The sequence below is a fragment of the Bombina bombina genome, chromosome 3 (assembly GCF_027579735.1).
Source record: "Bombina bombina isolate aBomBom1 chromosome 3, aBomBom1.pri, whole genome shotgun sequence".
In the NCBI taxonomy this organism is placed as follows: Eukaryota; Metazoa; Chordata; class Amphibia; order Anura; family Bombinatoridae; genus Bombina; species Bombina bombina.
Genome location: NC_069501.1, coordinates 221,464,909 through 221,481,568, shown reverse-complemented (window position 1 = coordinate 221,481,568; position 16,660 = coordinate 221,464,909). Strand labels below are relative to the sequence as shown.

The 16,660-nt window shown below is 40.8% G+C and overlaps 1 protein-coding gene across 2 annotated transcripts in view; it reads left to right on the top strand.

The window, feature by feature from the left end:
* TAOK1 (TAO kinase 1) overlaps positions 1-16,660 on the top strand; it is a 613,695-nt gene that overhangs the window by 240,902 nt on the left and 356,133 nt on the right. For both annotated transcript variants that reach the window (XM_053706161.1, XM_053706162.1), the window contains exon 4: positions 15,920-15,991. In XM_053706161.1, the coding sequence (XP_053562136.1) occupies positions 15,920-15,991 (72 nt within the window). The remainder of the gene's footprint in view (positions 1-15,919; positions 15,992-16,660) is intronic.

The window sequence follows — 16,660 nt, the reverse complement described above, 5'->3', positions numbered from 1 at the left end:
CAGGGTCGGAGTTTCCTAATTTGATTCCTCCTACTGAGGAGGATTTAGAATTTAGATTTAGAATGGCACGCATGCGTTTACTTCTGAGAGAGGTTTTGCTGACCCGTCAGTTGAATCTCAGTCCTCTGAATCAGATAGCGGATTTGAATAGATGAGTGGAGATCCTATACCTTATCGTCTATGTAAATATATTTCTCTTGCAAGGTGTATCCAGTCCACGGATTCATCCTTACTTGTGGGATATTCTCCTTCCCTACAGGAAGTGGCAAAGAGAGCACACAGCACAGCTGTCCATATAGCTCCCCCCCTAGCTCCAACCCCCAGTCATTCTCTTTGCCGCGTTAACGCACTAGGTTCTCTCTCAGGGAGGGTAAAGTTAATGTGGTGGTAGAATTGTAGTTTTATATCTTCAATCAAGAGTTTGTTATTTTTAAATGGTACCGGTTTGTACTATTTACTCTCTAGCAGAAAAGTGATGAAGATTTCTGCTGAGAGGAAAATGATTTTAGCATGTTGTAACTAAAATCCACTGCTGTTCCCACACAGGACTGAGGAGTACCAGAAAACTTCAGTTGGGGGGAACAGTTTGCAGGCTTGACTGCAATGAGGTATGTTCAGTCATTTATTTCTAGACAAGACTGAGATAATGCTAGAAGACTGACAAGATCCCCATGTGGGGAGGGTAAGCTATGTTCTGAGACTTGGTATAGAAATGAATGCTTACATAACAGGGCTAAATAGGCTGGTTGACACTAATGCAGGGCAATCGATTATTTATTTAAGAAATACTCATTGGAGACACCTTTTTAAGCACTTTGGAGTGTTTTACTGGGGTTATTATCCACATGGCATAAATTTAGTCATTTAGAAGTGATTTTTGTAGGCCTCACAACTCCGGAGTGGAGTGGGAGAGGCCTAATTTAGCTTGAAAGACAAGTTCATGCTGCTTCACATGGAGGGCCCTGCTGCTGATTGAGGGCCTAGAAGAAGCTTTGTTTCCCCAAAACTGATCCCTAAGGGCAGGTAGGGCCACAGCAGTAAGCTGTGGCAAGGTGCTGTAGTTTGTTAACCGGTTGTTGGCTTTAGGCTGCTCCGGTTTGGGCATTAAGGGGTTAATTGTGTTTTTTATTTGATTAAAGTGTTTTCCAAGCTTGCTTGTGTATGCTACTAGTCTGTTAAACATGTCTGACACTAAGGAAAATCCTTGTTCAATGTGTTTAGAAGCCATGGTGGAACCCCCTCTCAGAATGTGTCCCAATTGCACTAATATGTCTATACACTTTAAAGATCATATTGTTGCACTTAAAAATGTGGTCCAAAATGATTCTCAGACTGAAGGTAATGAGTATAGTCCGTCTACCTCTCCCCATGTGTCACAACCAGTTACGCCCGTGCAAGCGACGCTTAGTGCCTCTAGTGCGTCTGCCCCTATTACATTGCAACAACTAGCGACAGTTATGGATAATTCCCTTGCGGCCTTTCTATCCAAACTGCCAGTTTTTCCTACAAAGCGTGATAGCTCTGTTTTAAGAACAGATTATGAGCACTCTAAAGCTTTGGTAGCCTTATCTGATGTACCCTCACAACGCTCTGAAATGGAGGTGAGGGATTTGATGTCTGAGGGAGAAATTTCCGATTCAGGAAAGGTTTCTCATCGGGCAGAGTCAGATTCATTAGCATTTAAATTTAAATTGGAACACCTCCGCGTTTTGCTCAAGGAGGTATTACCTACTCTGGATGATTGTGACCCTATGGTGGTCCCAGAGAAGTTGTGTAAAATGGACAAGTTCCTGTATACACTGATGCATTTCCGATCCCTAAGAGGGTTGCGGATATTGTTACTAGGGAGTAGGATAGTCCAGGTGTCCCTTTTGTCCCCCCACCTATTTTTAAGAAAATGTTCCCCATAACTGACCCTAGGCGGGACTCGTGGAAGACGGTCCCTAAGGTAGAGGGGGCTGTTTCGACACTTGCTAAGCGCACAACCATACCAATTGAAGACAGTTGTGTTTTTAAAGATCCTATGGATAAAAAGTTAGAAGGTTTACTTAAGAAAATCTTTGTTCAACAAGGCTTTCTTCTCCAACCTATTGCCTGCATTGTTCCTGTAACTACTGCAGTGGCTTTCAGGTTTGAGGCGCTGGAGGAGTCGCTCCAGATGGAGACCTCATATGACGAAATTATGGATAGAATTAAGGCTCTAAAGCTGGCTAATTCATTTATCACAGATGCCGCTTTGCAATTAGCTAAGTTGGCGGCAAAAAATTCAGGCTTCGCCATTATGGCACGCAGAGCGCTTTGGCTCAAGTCATGGTCGGCCAATGTGTCGTCAAAATCCAAATTGTTAAATATCCCTTTCAAGGGAAAGACCCTTTTCGGGCCAGAATTGAAAGAGATTATTTCAGTAATCACCAGGGGAAAGGGCCATGCTCTCCCCCAGGACAAACCCTTTAAGGCTAAAAACAAAGCTAATTTTCGTTCCTTTCGTAATTTCAGGCTTCAGAGGCCTCTACAACTGCAAAGCAAGAGGGTAACGCTTCACAGCCTAAGGCAACCTGGAACCCTTATCAGGGCTGGAACAAGGGTAAACAGGCCAAGAAGCCTGCAGCTGCTACCAAGACAGCATGACGGGGTAGCCCCCGATCCGGAACCGGATCTAGTAGGGGGCAGACTTTCTCTCTTCGCTCAGGGCTGGGCAAGAGATGTTCTCGATCCCTGGGCTTTAGAGATTGTTACCCAGGGATATCTTCTAGAATTCAAGGACTCCCCTCCAAGGGGAAGGTTCCAAATTTCTCGTCTGTCTACAGACACAACAAAGAAAGAGGCGTTCTTACGCTGTGTAGAAGACCTACATACAATGGGAGTGATCCACCCAGTTCCAATTGCGGAACAAGGGCTGGGGTTTTACTCAAACCTGTTTGTGGTTCCCAAAAAAGAAGGAACTTTCAGACCAATCCTGGATCTCAAATTTCTAAACAAATTCCTCAGTCTCATCATTCAAGATGGAGACCATTCGGACAATCTTACCTATGATCCAGGAAGGTCAATATATGACCACCGTGGATCTAAAGGATGCGTACCTGCATATCCTAATCCACAAAGATCATCATCAGTTCCTCCGGTTCGCTATTCTAGACAAGCATTACCAGTTCGTGGCTCTTCCATTCGGTTTAGCCACTGCTCCCAGAATTTTCACAAAGGTGCTAGGGTCCCTTCTGGCGGTTCTAAGACCGCGGGGCATAGCAGTGGCGCCTTATTTGGTCGACATCTTAATTCAGGCGCCGTCTTTTCACAGAGCCAAGGCTCACACGGAGATTGTATTGGTCTTTCTAAGGTCTCACGGGAGGAAGGTGAACATCAAAAAGAGTTCCCTGTCCCCACTCACAAGGGTTCCCTTCCTAGGAACACCAATAGATTCGGTAGAAATGAAAATATTTCTGACAGAGGTCAGAAAGTTGAAACTTTTAACTACTTGCCGAGTTCTTCATTCCATTCCTCGGCCATCTGTAGCTCAATCAACGCGCTTCAGGCATGGCCTCAACTAGCTGCGGCCAAATTCATAAGATTTCAGTCGGACAACATTACGACTAGCTTACCTCAATCATCAGGGGGGAACAAAGAGTTCTCTAGCGATGAGGGAAGTAACCAAAATAATCAGGTGGGCGGAGGCCCACTCCTGCCATCTCTCAGCAATTCACATCCCAGGAGTAGACAACTGGGAGGCGGATTTTCTAAGTCGTCAGACTTTTCACCCGGGGGAGTGGGAACTCCACCCGGAGGTATTTGCCCAGCTGACTCAGCTATGGGGCATTCCAGAGTTGGACCTGATGGCGTCCCGTCAGAACACCAAGCTTCCTCTCTACGGATCCAGGTCCCGGGACCCCAAGGCGGCATTGATAGATGTAGTAGTATCGCCTTGGTCCTTCAATCTGGCTTATGTTTTCCCACCATTTCCTCTTCTCCCTCGTCTGATCGCCAGAATCAAGCAGGAGAAGGCGTCTGTGATTTTGCATTTTGGTATGCAGACCTAGTGGACATGTCATCTGTCCCACCATGGACACTGCCAATGAGGCAGGACCTTCTAATACAGGGTCCATTCAAGCATCCAAATCTAGTTTCTCTACGTCTGACTGCTTGGAGATTGAACGCTTAATTCTTTCAAAGCGTGGTTTTTCTGAGTCAGTTATAGATACTCTGATCCAGGCTAGAAAGCCTGTCACCAGGAAAGTCTACCATAAGATATGGTGGAAATATCTTTGTTGGTGTGAATCCAAGGGTTACTCATGGAGTAAGATTAGGATTCCCAGGATATTGTCTTTTCTCCAAGACGGTTTGGAGAAAGGATTGTCGGCTAGTTCTTTAAAGGGACAGATATCTGCTCTGTCTATCCTTTTGCACAAGCGTCTGGCAGAGGTACCGGACGTTCAAGCGTTTGCACAGGCTTTAGTCAGAATCAAGCCTGTCTATAAACCTGTGGCTCCGCCATGGAATCTAAATCTAGTTCTTTCAGTTCTTCAAGGGGTTCCGTTTGAACCTTTAGATTCCATAGATATTAAGTTGTTATCTTGGAAAGTTTTGTTTTTGGTAGCTATCTCTTCTGCTCGAAGAGTCTCAGAATTATCTGCTTTACAGTGTGATTCACCTTATCTGGTGTTCCACGCAGATAAGGTAGTTTTGCGTACCAAACCTGGTTTTCTTCCTAAAGTTGTTTCTAACAAGAATATTAACCAGGAAATAGTTGTTCCTTCTCTGTGTCCTAACCCATCTTCGAAGAAGGAACGTCTTTTGCATAATCTTGATGTAGTTTGTGCTTTAAAGTTCTATTTACAAGCAACTAAGGATTTCAGACAAACATCTTCTTTGTTTGTTATCTATTCTGGTAAGAGGAGAGGTCAGAAAGCGACTGCTACCTCTCTTTCATTTTGGCTGAAAAGCATCATCCGTTTGGCCTATGAGACTGCTGGCCAGCAGCCTCCTGAACAAATTACTGCTCATTCTACCAGAGCAGTGGCTTCCACATGGGCTTTCAAAAATGAGGCTTCTGTTGAACAGATTTGTAAGGCAGCGACTTGGTCTTCACTGCATACTTTTGCCAAATTTTATAAATTCGATACTTTTGCTTCTTCGGAGGCTATTTTTGGGAGAAAGGTTTTGCAAGCAGTGGTGACTTCCATTTAAGGTACCTGTCTTGTTCCCTCCCTTCATCCGTGTCCTAAAGGTTTGGTATTGGTATCCCACAAGTAAGGATGAATCCGTGGACTGGATACACCTTGCAAGCGAAAACAGAATTGCTTACCTGATAAATTACTTTCTCTTGCGGTGTATCCAGTCCACGGCCAGCCCTGGCAATTAAGTCAGGTAAAAATGTTTTTGTTTAAACTACAGTCACCACCGCACCCTATGGTTTCTCCTTTGGCTTCTTAACCTTTGGTCGAATGACTGGGGGGTGGAGCTAGGGGGGGAGCTATATGGACCTCTGCTCTGCTGTGTGCTCTCTTTGCCACTTCCTGTAGGGAAGGAGAATATCCCACAAAATAAGGACGAATCAGTGGACTGGATACACCGCAAGAGAAAGTAATTTATCAGGTATGCATAAATTCTGTTTTTTCTTATTCTTTTTGTATTAGAATCCCAGTTACAAACTCCTCATAGAGCTCGGGTCGTATGGTAGGCTGGACCTGTTTGTTTTTTTGTTTTACACAAACCTTTGGCTATCACTTCTGTGCACTTGCCTATTTTATTTTCTATTCCAGTTAGGATAGTTTTTGGTTTCAGAGCTCGGGGTTGTTGTAGAAACTCCTGTTAGGGAGACGTTTTGCCACTGGGATTTCAGTACTAGCGATTTTATTTTATTATATCTTTTCATGTGACAACACTGAAAAAATGACACTTTTCTAAAATGTAAAGTAGTGAGTGTACAGCCTGTATAACAGTGTAAATTTGCTGTCCCCTCAACACACAGCCATTAATGTCTAAACCATTTGCAACAAAAGTGAGTACACCCCTAAGTGGAAATGTCCAAATTGGGCCCAATTAACCATTTTCCCTCCCCGGTGTCATGTGACTCGTTAGTGTTACAAGGTCTCAGGTGTGAATGGGAAGCAGGTGTGTTAAATTTGGTGTTATCGCTCTCACACTCTCTCATACTGGTCACTGGAAATTTAACACCTCACCTCATGGCAAAGAACTCTCTGAGGATCTGAAAAAAGAATTGTTGCTCTACTTAAAGATGGTCTAGGCTATAAGAAGATTGCCAAGACCCTAAAACTGAATTGCAGCACTGTGCTGCAGCGGTTGAAAGGGTGGGGGGGGGTCAGCCTGTCAGTGCTCAAACCATATGACGCACACTGCATCAAATTGGTCTGCTTGGCTGTCGTCCCAGAAGGAAGCCTCTTCTAAAGATGATGTACAAGAAAGCCTGCAAACAGTTTGCTAATCCTGTGTTCCAATGAGACCAAGGTAAACTTATTTGGTTCAGATGGTGTCAAGCGTGTGTGGCAGCAACCAGGTGAGGAGTACAAAGACAAGTGTGTCTTGCCTACAGTCAACCATGGTGGGGGGAGTGTCATGGTCTGGGCCTGCATGAGTGCTGCCGGTACTGGGGAGATACAATTCATTGAGGGAACCATGAATGCCAACATGTACTTTGACATACTGAAGCAGAGCATGAGCCCCTCCCTTCGGAGACTGGGCCGCAGGGCAGTATTCCAACATAACGACCCCTCAAAACAACTCAACACACAGCCATTAATGTCTAAACCGTTGGCAACAAAAGTGAGTACACCCCTATGTGGAAATGTCCAAATTGGGCTCAAAATCTCAATCTTTTGTGTGGCTACCATTATTTTCCAGCACTGCCTTAACCTTCTTGGGCATGGGGTTCACCAGAGCTTCAAAGGTTGCCACTGGAGTCCTTTTCCTCTCCTTCATGACGACATAACGAAGATGGTGGATGTTAGAGACCTTGCACACCCCCACCTTCCATTTGAGGATGCCCCACAGCTGCTCAATAGGGTTTAGGTCTGGAGACATGCTTGTCCAGTCCATCACCAAGGCAGAGGTCATCTTGGAGGTGTGTTTGGAGTCGTTATCATGTTGGAATACTGCCCTGCAGCCCAGTCTCTGAAGGGAGGGGATCATGCTCTGCTTCAGTATGTGACAGTACGTTGGCATTCATGGTTCCCTCAATGAACTGTAGCTCCCCAGTGCCGAAAGCTCCCACCACCATGCTTGACTGTAGGCAAGACACACTTGTCTTTGTACTCCTCACCTGGTTGCCGCCACACACGCTTGACACCATCTGAACCAAATAAGCTTATCTTGGTTCCATTGGACCACAGGACATGATCATGTCCTTAGTCTGCTTGTCTTCAGCAAACTATATGACGGTTTTCTTGTGCATCATTTTTAGAAGAGGCTTCCTTCTGGGTCAACAGCCATGCAGACCAATGCGATGCAGTGTGCGGCGTATGGTCTGAGCACTGACAGACTGACCCCCCACCCCTTCAACCTCTGCAGCAATGCTGGCAACAGTCATACATCTATTTCCCAAAGACAACCTCTTGATATGACGCTGAGCACGTGCACTCAACTTCTTTGGTCGACCATGGTGAGGCATGTTTTGAGTGGAATCTGCTCTGTGAAACCGCTGTATGATCTTGCCCCCCCGTGCTGCAGCTCAGTTTCTGGTTCATGGCAATCTTCTTTATAGTCTAGGCCATCCTTATGTAGAGCAGCAATTCTTTTTTTTTTCGATCTTCAGAGAGTTCTTTGCCATGAGGTGCCATATTGAACTTCCAGTGACCAGTATGAGAGAGTGTGATAGCGATAACATCAAATTTAACACATCTGCTCCTCATTCACACCTGAGACCTTGTAACACTAACGAGTCGCATGACACCAGGGAGGGAAAATGGCTAATTGGGCCCAATTTGAACATTTTCACTTAGGGGTGTACTCACTTTTGTTGCCAAAGGTTTAGACATTAATGACTGTGTGTTGAGTTATTTTGAGGGGAAAGCAAATTTACACTGTTATACAGACTGTACACTCACTACTTTACATTGTAGCAAAGTTTTATTTCTTCAGTGTTGTCACATGAAAAGATATAATAAAATATTTACAAAATGTGAGGGGTGTACTCACTTTTGTGAGATACTGTGTGTGTGTATATATATGTGTGTGTGTGTGTATATATATATATATATATATATATATATATTTATTTATATATATATATATATTTATATATATATATTTATATATATATATATATATATATATATATATATTTATATATATATATATTTATATATATATATATATATATATATATATATATATATCAAAATATTGGTCAAACTAGCTCAAAGATCCACCTGGATTAATGATGTAATAGAGAAAACCTAAGACAACTAATGTGGAATGTCAAAGGGTACAAGGGAGGAATCGAATACTGATAATAAATCAAATACAGAAAAGTGAAAATTATAGAAAATAAGATATAGATAAAGAAAAGGAAAAGGATTCCTTAGCCAGCACTTCTCATATCAATTACAATACAGTTATATCAGAGATTAAGCATCCAGCAGTCCAAGAAAACCGCACCAAAAAGCAAAGAATCAGAATACACTAAATTGATATAGTGATAAAAATAATTTGACTATCTGAATATATAGTATAAATGAACATTAAAATTACACAAACCATGGCCATGGTAGAGGGAATAAGCATTATTCCCTCTACCATGGCCATGGTTTGTGTAATTAGACTTGCCTTATACCTGTGTATGCTCACCTTGTTCCTGAAGCTGTGCCTGCTGTCCCTATCTAGTATTCCGTGACAGCCTCACCAACAGTACCTGCTGGGTATCCTGTGTCTACTATACCAGTGGCAGCCTTCCTCAAACCAGCTGTGCCAGCTGTACCTATCTGGCATCCTGTGACAGTCTCACCAACAGTACCCGCTCGGTATCCTGTGCCTGCTGAGAATCCTGTGTCTACTATACCAATGACAGGCTTCCTCAAACTAGCTGTGCCTGCTGTACCTACCTGGTATTCTGTGACAGTCTCACCAACAGTTACCTCTGGGTATCCTTTGCCTGGTGAAAATCCTGTGTCCAATATACCAGTGGCAGCGTTCTTCAAATCAGCTTTGCCTACTTTACCTACTTGGTATCCTGTGACAGTCTCCCCAACAGTACCCACTGGGTATCCTTTGCCTGCTGATCCCTTGTCTGCCATACCAGTGACGGCTTTCCTCAAGCCAGCTGTGCTTGCTTAAAATACCTGGTACCAACAGTACCCGCTGGGTATCCTGTGCCTGCTGATCCTTTGTCTGCCATACCAGTGACAGCTTTCCTCACACTAGCTGTGCCTGCTGAACTTACCTGGTACTAACAGTACCCGTTGGGTATAATGTGCCTGCTGAGTACCTTGTGTCAGCTATCCTACAACCAGCTTGTACCTGCTGTACCTACCTGGTATTCCGTGACATCCTCACCCTCTACTGCACAATTGAAGCTTCAGTGTCCCCTGGACTTTATCAATGCAACATACTTAAGTATTCTGAACTTTGTATTGGACTTTAATGTTCTGCATTAGGTCTGTGTTCAAACTTGCTGTTTCTATGATCTTCAAATTTAACTACCAACAGTTATTTTACTTTTCATTCAATAAAGCTTTTTAAAAGACTTAAGTTGTTCAGTGTATCTGTTCCTGCATTCTAAATTACACACACCCTAACCCCTCACAACCAGATCATCACACTACTCCCGGAGCGTGCCCCTGATGCAACATATGTGATGTAAGCAAAGTGGGCAAGGGCGGAGTTAGTAGGGCAGTACATATCATATGGCCAATCACTTTATACTTAGGTGGCCGTAATAAATAATGACAACATATATATTATATACTCGCAACCTCATATGTTAACTAATGTGAGAGTATAATTATACAAAGGCATAATAAACATATATATTAAAAAATCCTAGTTCAAATATACGGTACATAATGTATCCACTGGCAAAACAGCTAAATTAGAGACTTCATTATATAGCAGGTATTGAAATCTACTATTAGCTATAAATGGGATAAAATCTAGATTGCATAGTTATACCGTTGCAAGAATATCATGATTATAATGTTTCAAAAAGAAAAAATGACAATGAAAAATGGCAATGAGACAATTTATATCATGAGAAACATAATAAGATAAAATTGAGCTATCTCATAATAGCTTGTGGCAAACGGCCTCATGATGTTAGGGACTTATAATACCTGAACCAACCTGGCACATTTTAGATGATCAAATCTGCTGTACAGCAGAGGGACAACTAGCTTTAGCGGGCATGTCAGCAATATTAGTGATCACAAAAGTATCGGACCTCTAAAAAAAAAGGGGGGGCGTTGATGAGCAGTGCTGGTGAGTGGCAATGTCTCATAGAAGTCAATGGGAGCGTGACGTCACCACCCGCATTGCCGACTTCACCACTCGTCGGCATTTTGCTGCGGCCAGAGGGTCAGCAGACTGAAACTAAAAATTTCTGTGTAGGCACACTCCAAATATTGAAGTGAGAATTAACACTAAGCGCCTAATGCTAATGGGACCCTTTGCTTTAATAAATTGACCCCTAGCGGTCAAACAAGTGGATAATCAGAAAGGAGGTAATTAAAGCGCCAAAGAACAATGGCCGGGTCCAAATATTGCCTGCTGGACCTGAGTTTTACTACACCTACTCTAAGTACCTCAGGAGATGTAGTCTTGACAGCTAATAGGTGGCGAGAGAAACACAGCCATTACCCGCCTCGAAACCTGCACTTCACTGAATGGAGCATATCAACCTGGTGTCGATGTGTCCGAGTCAAAGTGCAACCTACTCCAATTGAATGCCTATAACTACTAACCTACACTCCCCCTGCACTGCCTCACTACCTCCCACCGCACTGCCCAGCTAACTCCCCCTGACTGCCTAAAACTACGTCACACCTAACCTACACACACCTGGAACGCTCAGCTACCTAATGTCTAAATTACACTCCCCTTGAACACCCCAGCTAACTCCCACATAGTGCCTACTGTATGAAAAATACCTCACTATAATAAACTATACTACATAGTAAACCTCCCCATTATAACTATGAAGCTGTGTCACTAAAATTATAATCAGCTGCTGGAGGGCCAGCAAAACCTCTCCAGCCTAGCCAGGCTCCTGGAACTCGGCACCAGACCAGAATTGAGCCCGGTCCAGCGCATCTTAAAAGGGGTGTATATTGGCAATTTGATGAGGCACCTAGGGATACCACTTGTTTGGGGGGTGCTACTTTCTGGGAGGAATAAGGGACACTTAAATTCCAATCCCCCATTCCTCCCAGAAGGTAGCACCCCCAAACAAGTCTTATTCCTAGGTGCCTCTTCAAATTGCTGGCAACCTTAGAAAAGGGCGACTTGATCCCCTGCACCATCTGCAACCATTTTAAGAAGCGCTGGACCAGCGCTCAATTCAAGTCCGGCTCTCCGTTCCAGGAGCCTAGCAAGGTTTTGCCCGCCCTCGGAGGTTCACCTCTTTTCCTTGACAAAATATGTATTGTCATGTACAATGTAGATTATTTAATGTATTGTAGGTATCTTTAACAGTATTTAATGGTTGCTTGCTATTATTTCAAACATAAATGTATATTTGAAAATATATGTTTATGTTTAAAATAGAAAGCATCATTAAATACCCTTTAATCTATAGATATATACAATACTTACATTGTACATGACTATGCATATTATTTAAACATTGGCCCCTAAACTACCATAACCTAAAACTAACTGTAGTAACTAAGGCCCTACACATAAATATTCAATATTTAAAATCATACATTGTTATGTAGAATGCATATTATTTAAATATTTGCATAAATTTAAATATAATTAATGTTGCTTGTGTTTTATTATTTTATATTAAAGACAGTATAATTAAAATTATAGTTCTAAATAACTGCATGTCTGTTATGTAAAAATATAATTTAATGCTACTGACTACTATAACATAAATATATTAACATATCTACGTTATAATTTAATAAACACAGCAAGCTAACATAAATACATTTGTCTGTATATGTAATACTTAAAACATTATGCAATATACATGCATAACATTTAAATATTGAATATCAATGCAAGGCCTGACTACATTATAGCTACAATGTTTGAAATAAAATGCATGGTCATGTATAATGCATATTAGTTTAAGTATTGGATATAAATTAAAATGAAAATGTTGTTGCTTGATGCATTTATTATTTTAAATATAAATAAATATTTGTTATAAAACACAGTTGCGTTAAAATTATAGTATTACATAACTGCATGCAAAAGTTATGTAATAGTACAATTGTAATATTAATGCCTTATGTAACCCGAATATAAATTTTAAAAAATATATTTGTTTACAAAAATATATATACATATTAATTTATATACAATAGTTAAAAGAATATGCATTATACATAAGAGTGCATATTTAAAACATTGAAATACACTATTAACCCCTAAGCTGCCCTAACCTAATCAACTCCCAGACAGGTATGGTGGGGGTTTAGGAGATTAAAGCCTACTGCATGCTTAACATTAATAATCACCTAATCAACCCCCTTACAGGTATGGGGGGGGGGTAGGCGATTAACGCCTAAGCCACCACCTCTAAACGCAAACTATAACTACACTAACATCTAACCCCCCTCTAAACTAAACCCCCTAAGTTACAATAAAATAATCCTCCCCTCTACAATACAAGGAACCCAACCCTCCAAAATAACAATCTACCTAAAAACCTATCCTAAAAAACTAAAATTAAAATATAAAGCCTTTTCTTAAAAATAAAAAACCCAACCCATAAAAGCCCTAACTAAACCCAAAATTTGTACTCACCATTCAAAAATCTGTCTCCTCTTGATCCAACGTTGGGTCCATCTTTCCATAGTGTAGGGTACTTGCAGTGGGCTAGTGGTGGTATAGGGGTTAATAGGATAGGTACTTGCCGTGGGTATGTGGCTGTATAGGGGTTAATAGGATAGTTCTTGAGGTGGGCTAGTGGCAGTATAACTGTTAATAGTATAGGAACTTGCGGTGGGTATGTGGCGGTATATTGGTTAAATATTATAGTACTTGCGGTAGACTAGTGTTTGTATATGGGGTAATAGGATAGGTACTTGCGGTGGTCTAGTGGTGATATAGAAGTTAATAGGATAGTACTTGTGGTGGGCTAGTGGCGGTATAGGGGTTAATAGGATAGGTACTTGGGGTGGGTATGTGGCTGTATAAGGGTAATTAGGATAGTACTTGTAGTGGGCTAGTGGCGGTATAAGGGTTAATAATGGATAGTACTTGCGGTGGTGGTATAGGGGTTAATAGGATAGGTACTTGCAGGTTTAGATACTCATTAATGCAGTGTTAGTTTGTGATTGTGGGGTATTTGGGTTTGGAGGTATTAGGATTAGTGATTAGGCACACAGCAGTTATATTTCCAAGGATCATTTACTATACATCGCCAATATGGGCGGCGATGCTGGGTATTAAATATAGCGAGGATCACCTAACAATGGCATGTATAGAAATCGCCACTCGGCCATGCCACTAAGTCAGGAGCTTGGAATATTTCTACAGGCTCACTCGACATAGCAGCGGATCCCTTGAAATATTTTGCCGCCTCGTAGCACTTTTGATCATCTGGGCCAAGAAGAGAGGGCACAAAATTCTTAAAAAAAGAACACAGTACATGGACATAAAAGCCCCTATAGGGTATTAAATCAAAATTGGTAACCAACAAAAGTTGTAGATTATAGGAAGCAAAGCCAGTCATTCAGTAAATTTAGTTCCTTTGGAATTACAGCATTTAACCGGTGGATCCATTTTGCTTCCAATTAGCGTAATAATCTTGCTCTATCACCACCACGTTTCAAGGGTGGGATATGATTAATGATCATAATCTGATCAGCCAGTAGCATGACACTTTGTGTAGTCCAAACACTCTGTATCCCATTTGAAAACTAACCTTTAGTCGATGTCATTCTTATGGCCGATCGATGATTGGCTATGCGAACATGTTGGTTATCCTGGGGTTTTCCCACATAAAACATTACATATAAAAAAATAACATAAATTACTTATTTGGTGGTCAGATGGTGTTGTGTATATAGTATTGTTTATTAGTGTGTGGATGATGGTAATATTTGCCAAGAATTAGACTATTGCATGTCGTACATCCAGTACATCTAAAGCAACTTGTTTTGGTAACCATGTAGTCGAAGTATATCAGTGAGTGGGATCAGTAAGCATATCACTTAAACTCTCCCCCTCCTGTAACCAGTATGGGGTGCACATAAATCATAAAATGGATTAGCAGGGTCCGATTGAATACTAGGCCACAACTCCCTCAAAATAGTAGGGAAAAATATTTTATCTCCATTATATTGTGCGTGGAAAGTTAATCTCTGAATCTCTCTACTCTCCCTCTGTATGAATATGTTTGTCATGGGATTTGAGCTTAATTCATTCTAGGTAATTTGAAGCTTTTTAGCATTATAGCCTCTGTCAATGAATCTGTCTCTCATGTCAAGTAATTAAGTCTCAGTATTATCTACATCAGTCTTGTTGCGACCCATTCATTGGAATTGAGCCTTTGGTATTGCTCCCTTCACAGAGGGTGCAGTGTTCTCCCCACAAATTTTGGCAGCCAGGTGGCAGGATGAAGTAGCCAGGTTGGGACAGTGTAATACTTTGCAATATTATAAACAATTTTGTCCTTTATAAATGTTACTTAAGCTATCCAATGCACAAATGAATTGCATAATTTTACATAAATAACATAAATTGATTAAATGATCATTTAAGCAACAAACATTACAAATATTTAATATGATCGAATTATAGGTTTAATCTTGGCTTCAATTTTAGCCTGGTGATCAGCCGGGTGGTGCACCCACTAAAAAAATGACACTAACTCTGTCCATGTAATAAACTGTTTCTATCTGTTGTATTTCTGTAGAGAGTAGTTTTCAGAACATGATTGTCTTTATACAAATTTAATATTCAATCGAGTGTTATTTTGATTTTGAGATCCGGTGATGATAAATTCAATTTGTCAAACCATAATTGAAGTGAGAGAAGATTTCTTAGCCACACCAAGAACACTTAATCAATATATCATTATTATGTTATTCTCAGTGGCAATGATGGGTTGGTTACGTTCAAAGATGTCCATTGATAGATTGGCTTAGGATGACACCATGTTTGAACCCATCACCATTCCTGCTGTCTGTAGATAGAACATACACTCAAATTTAAAGTAATTCAAAGTAAGACAGAGTCTAATCATATCTAATATATGGTCTGAAGGTGGACCAATGTATAGAAACCAGAACAGTTGTTGGGCTATGCTTTAAATGCCAGTATCGTAAAGGGAATACTGTGTAAAGACTAGTCACTTCAAGGGTTACTAAAATATCAGTCCTGCGACAATCTCTTCATGGACATCTTTGAACGTAACCAATCCATCATTGCCACCGAGTATATTTTTTTTACAACTGCTATATTGATAAGCTTAGTTCTTTTGGTATTCTTTGTTAAAGAGTAATCCTAGGTCAGCTCATGAGTGTGCACGTCTTTAGCCACCAGGCAGCAGTGTTTCCAACAATGTTTATAGTAATGTTACACATAGTTACAAACACTGATGCATGGAATTCTAAAGACATGTGCACGCTCCTAAGCTTCTATCAGCCTACATACTATTACTCTTCATCAACAGAGACCAAGAGAACAAAGCAAATTTGATAATAGAAGTAAGTTGGAGAGTTTTCAGTTTTTCTACTGTTGATCAAAAACCTGCTTATCATTTACTGTGTAATTACAATTTAATTTTTTTTTTTAGGCACATGATGTGCGGACCAATGAAGTTGTGGCCATCAAGAAAATGTCCTATAGTGGAAAGCAATCAAATGAGGTGACTGTGTGAGATCCATTTTTACTGCAAACACACATAAAATTATGTATATAAAAAAACTTTTTTTTTTTTTTTTTTGGTTAACCATTGTCTTTTGTTTTGCTTTTTCTTTCAATAAACTAGTCTTTTTAGACATTTATTTATGCTGATTGTTACAGAATGGGTTAACCAATCCTTTCTGCTTTAATCAAATTGAGACAGTAAAGCCACTGCAAGCAATTCTGTTACTCCCCTTTAAATGCCACCCACACTAAACTATCTTGGTTGCCAGCACTTAGGACTTGATTTATCAATCAAGGGCGTACATTTTTTCCCCTGTCTATCCGAGCTTTCCTCTGGCGTGCAGCAATCCGCTGCCCGAATTTAACATTGCACATGAGCGCAATTACACAAAGCAAGCCGTTAAAGAGACGTGAAACACAATTTTTTTATTTTATGATTCAAATAGAGCATAGAATTTAAAACAACATTCTATTTTATTTATTATTACATTTTCTTTGTTTCCTTGGTATCTTTTGTTGAAAAGCGGGGATGTAAGCTCAGGAGCATGCACGTGTCTGGAGCACTATATGGTAGCAGATTTGCAAGAATGTTAAAAATCAAAAACCTTTTTAAAATTGTATCACAATTGAAAATCTTCATAACCCTTTAAAAATAAGTTTTGACGGA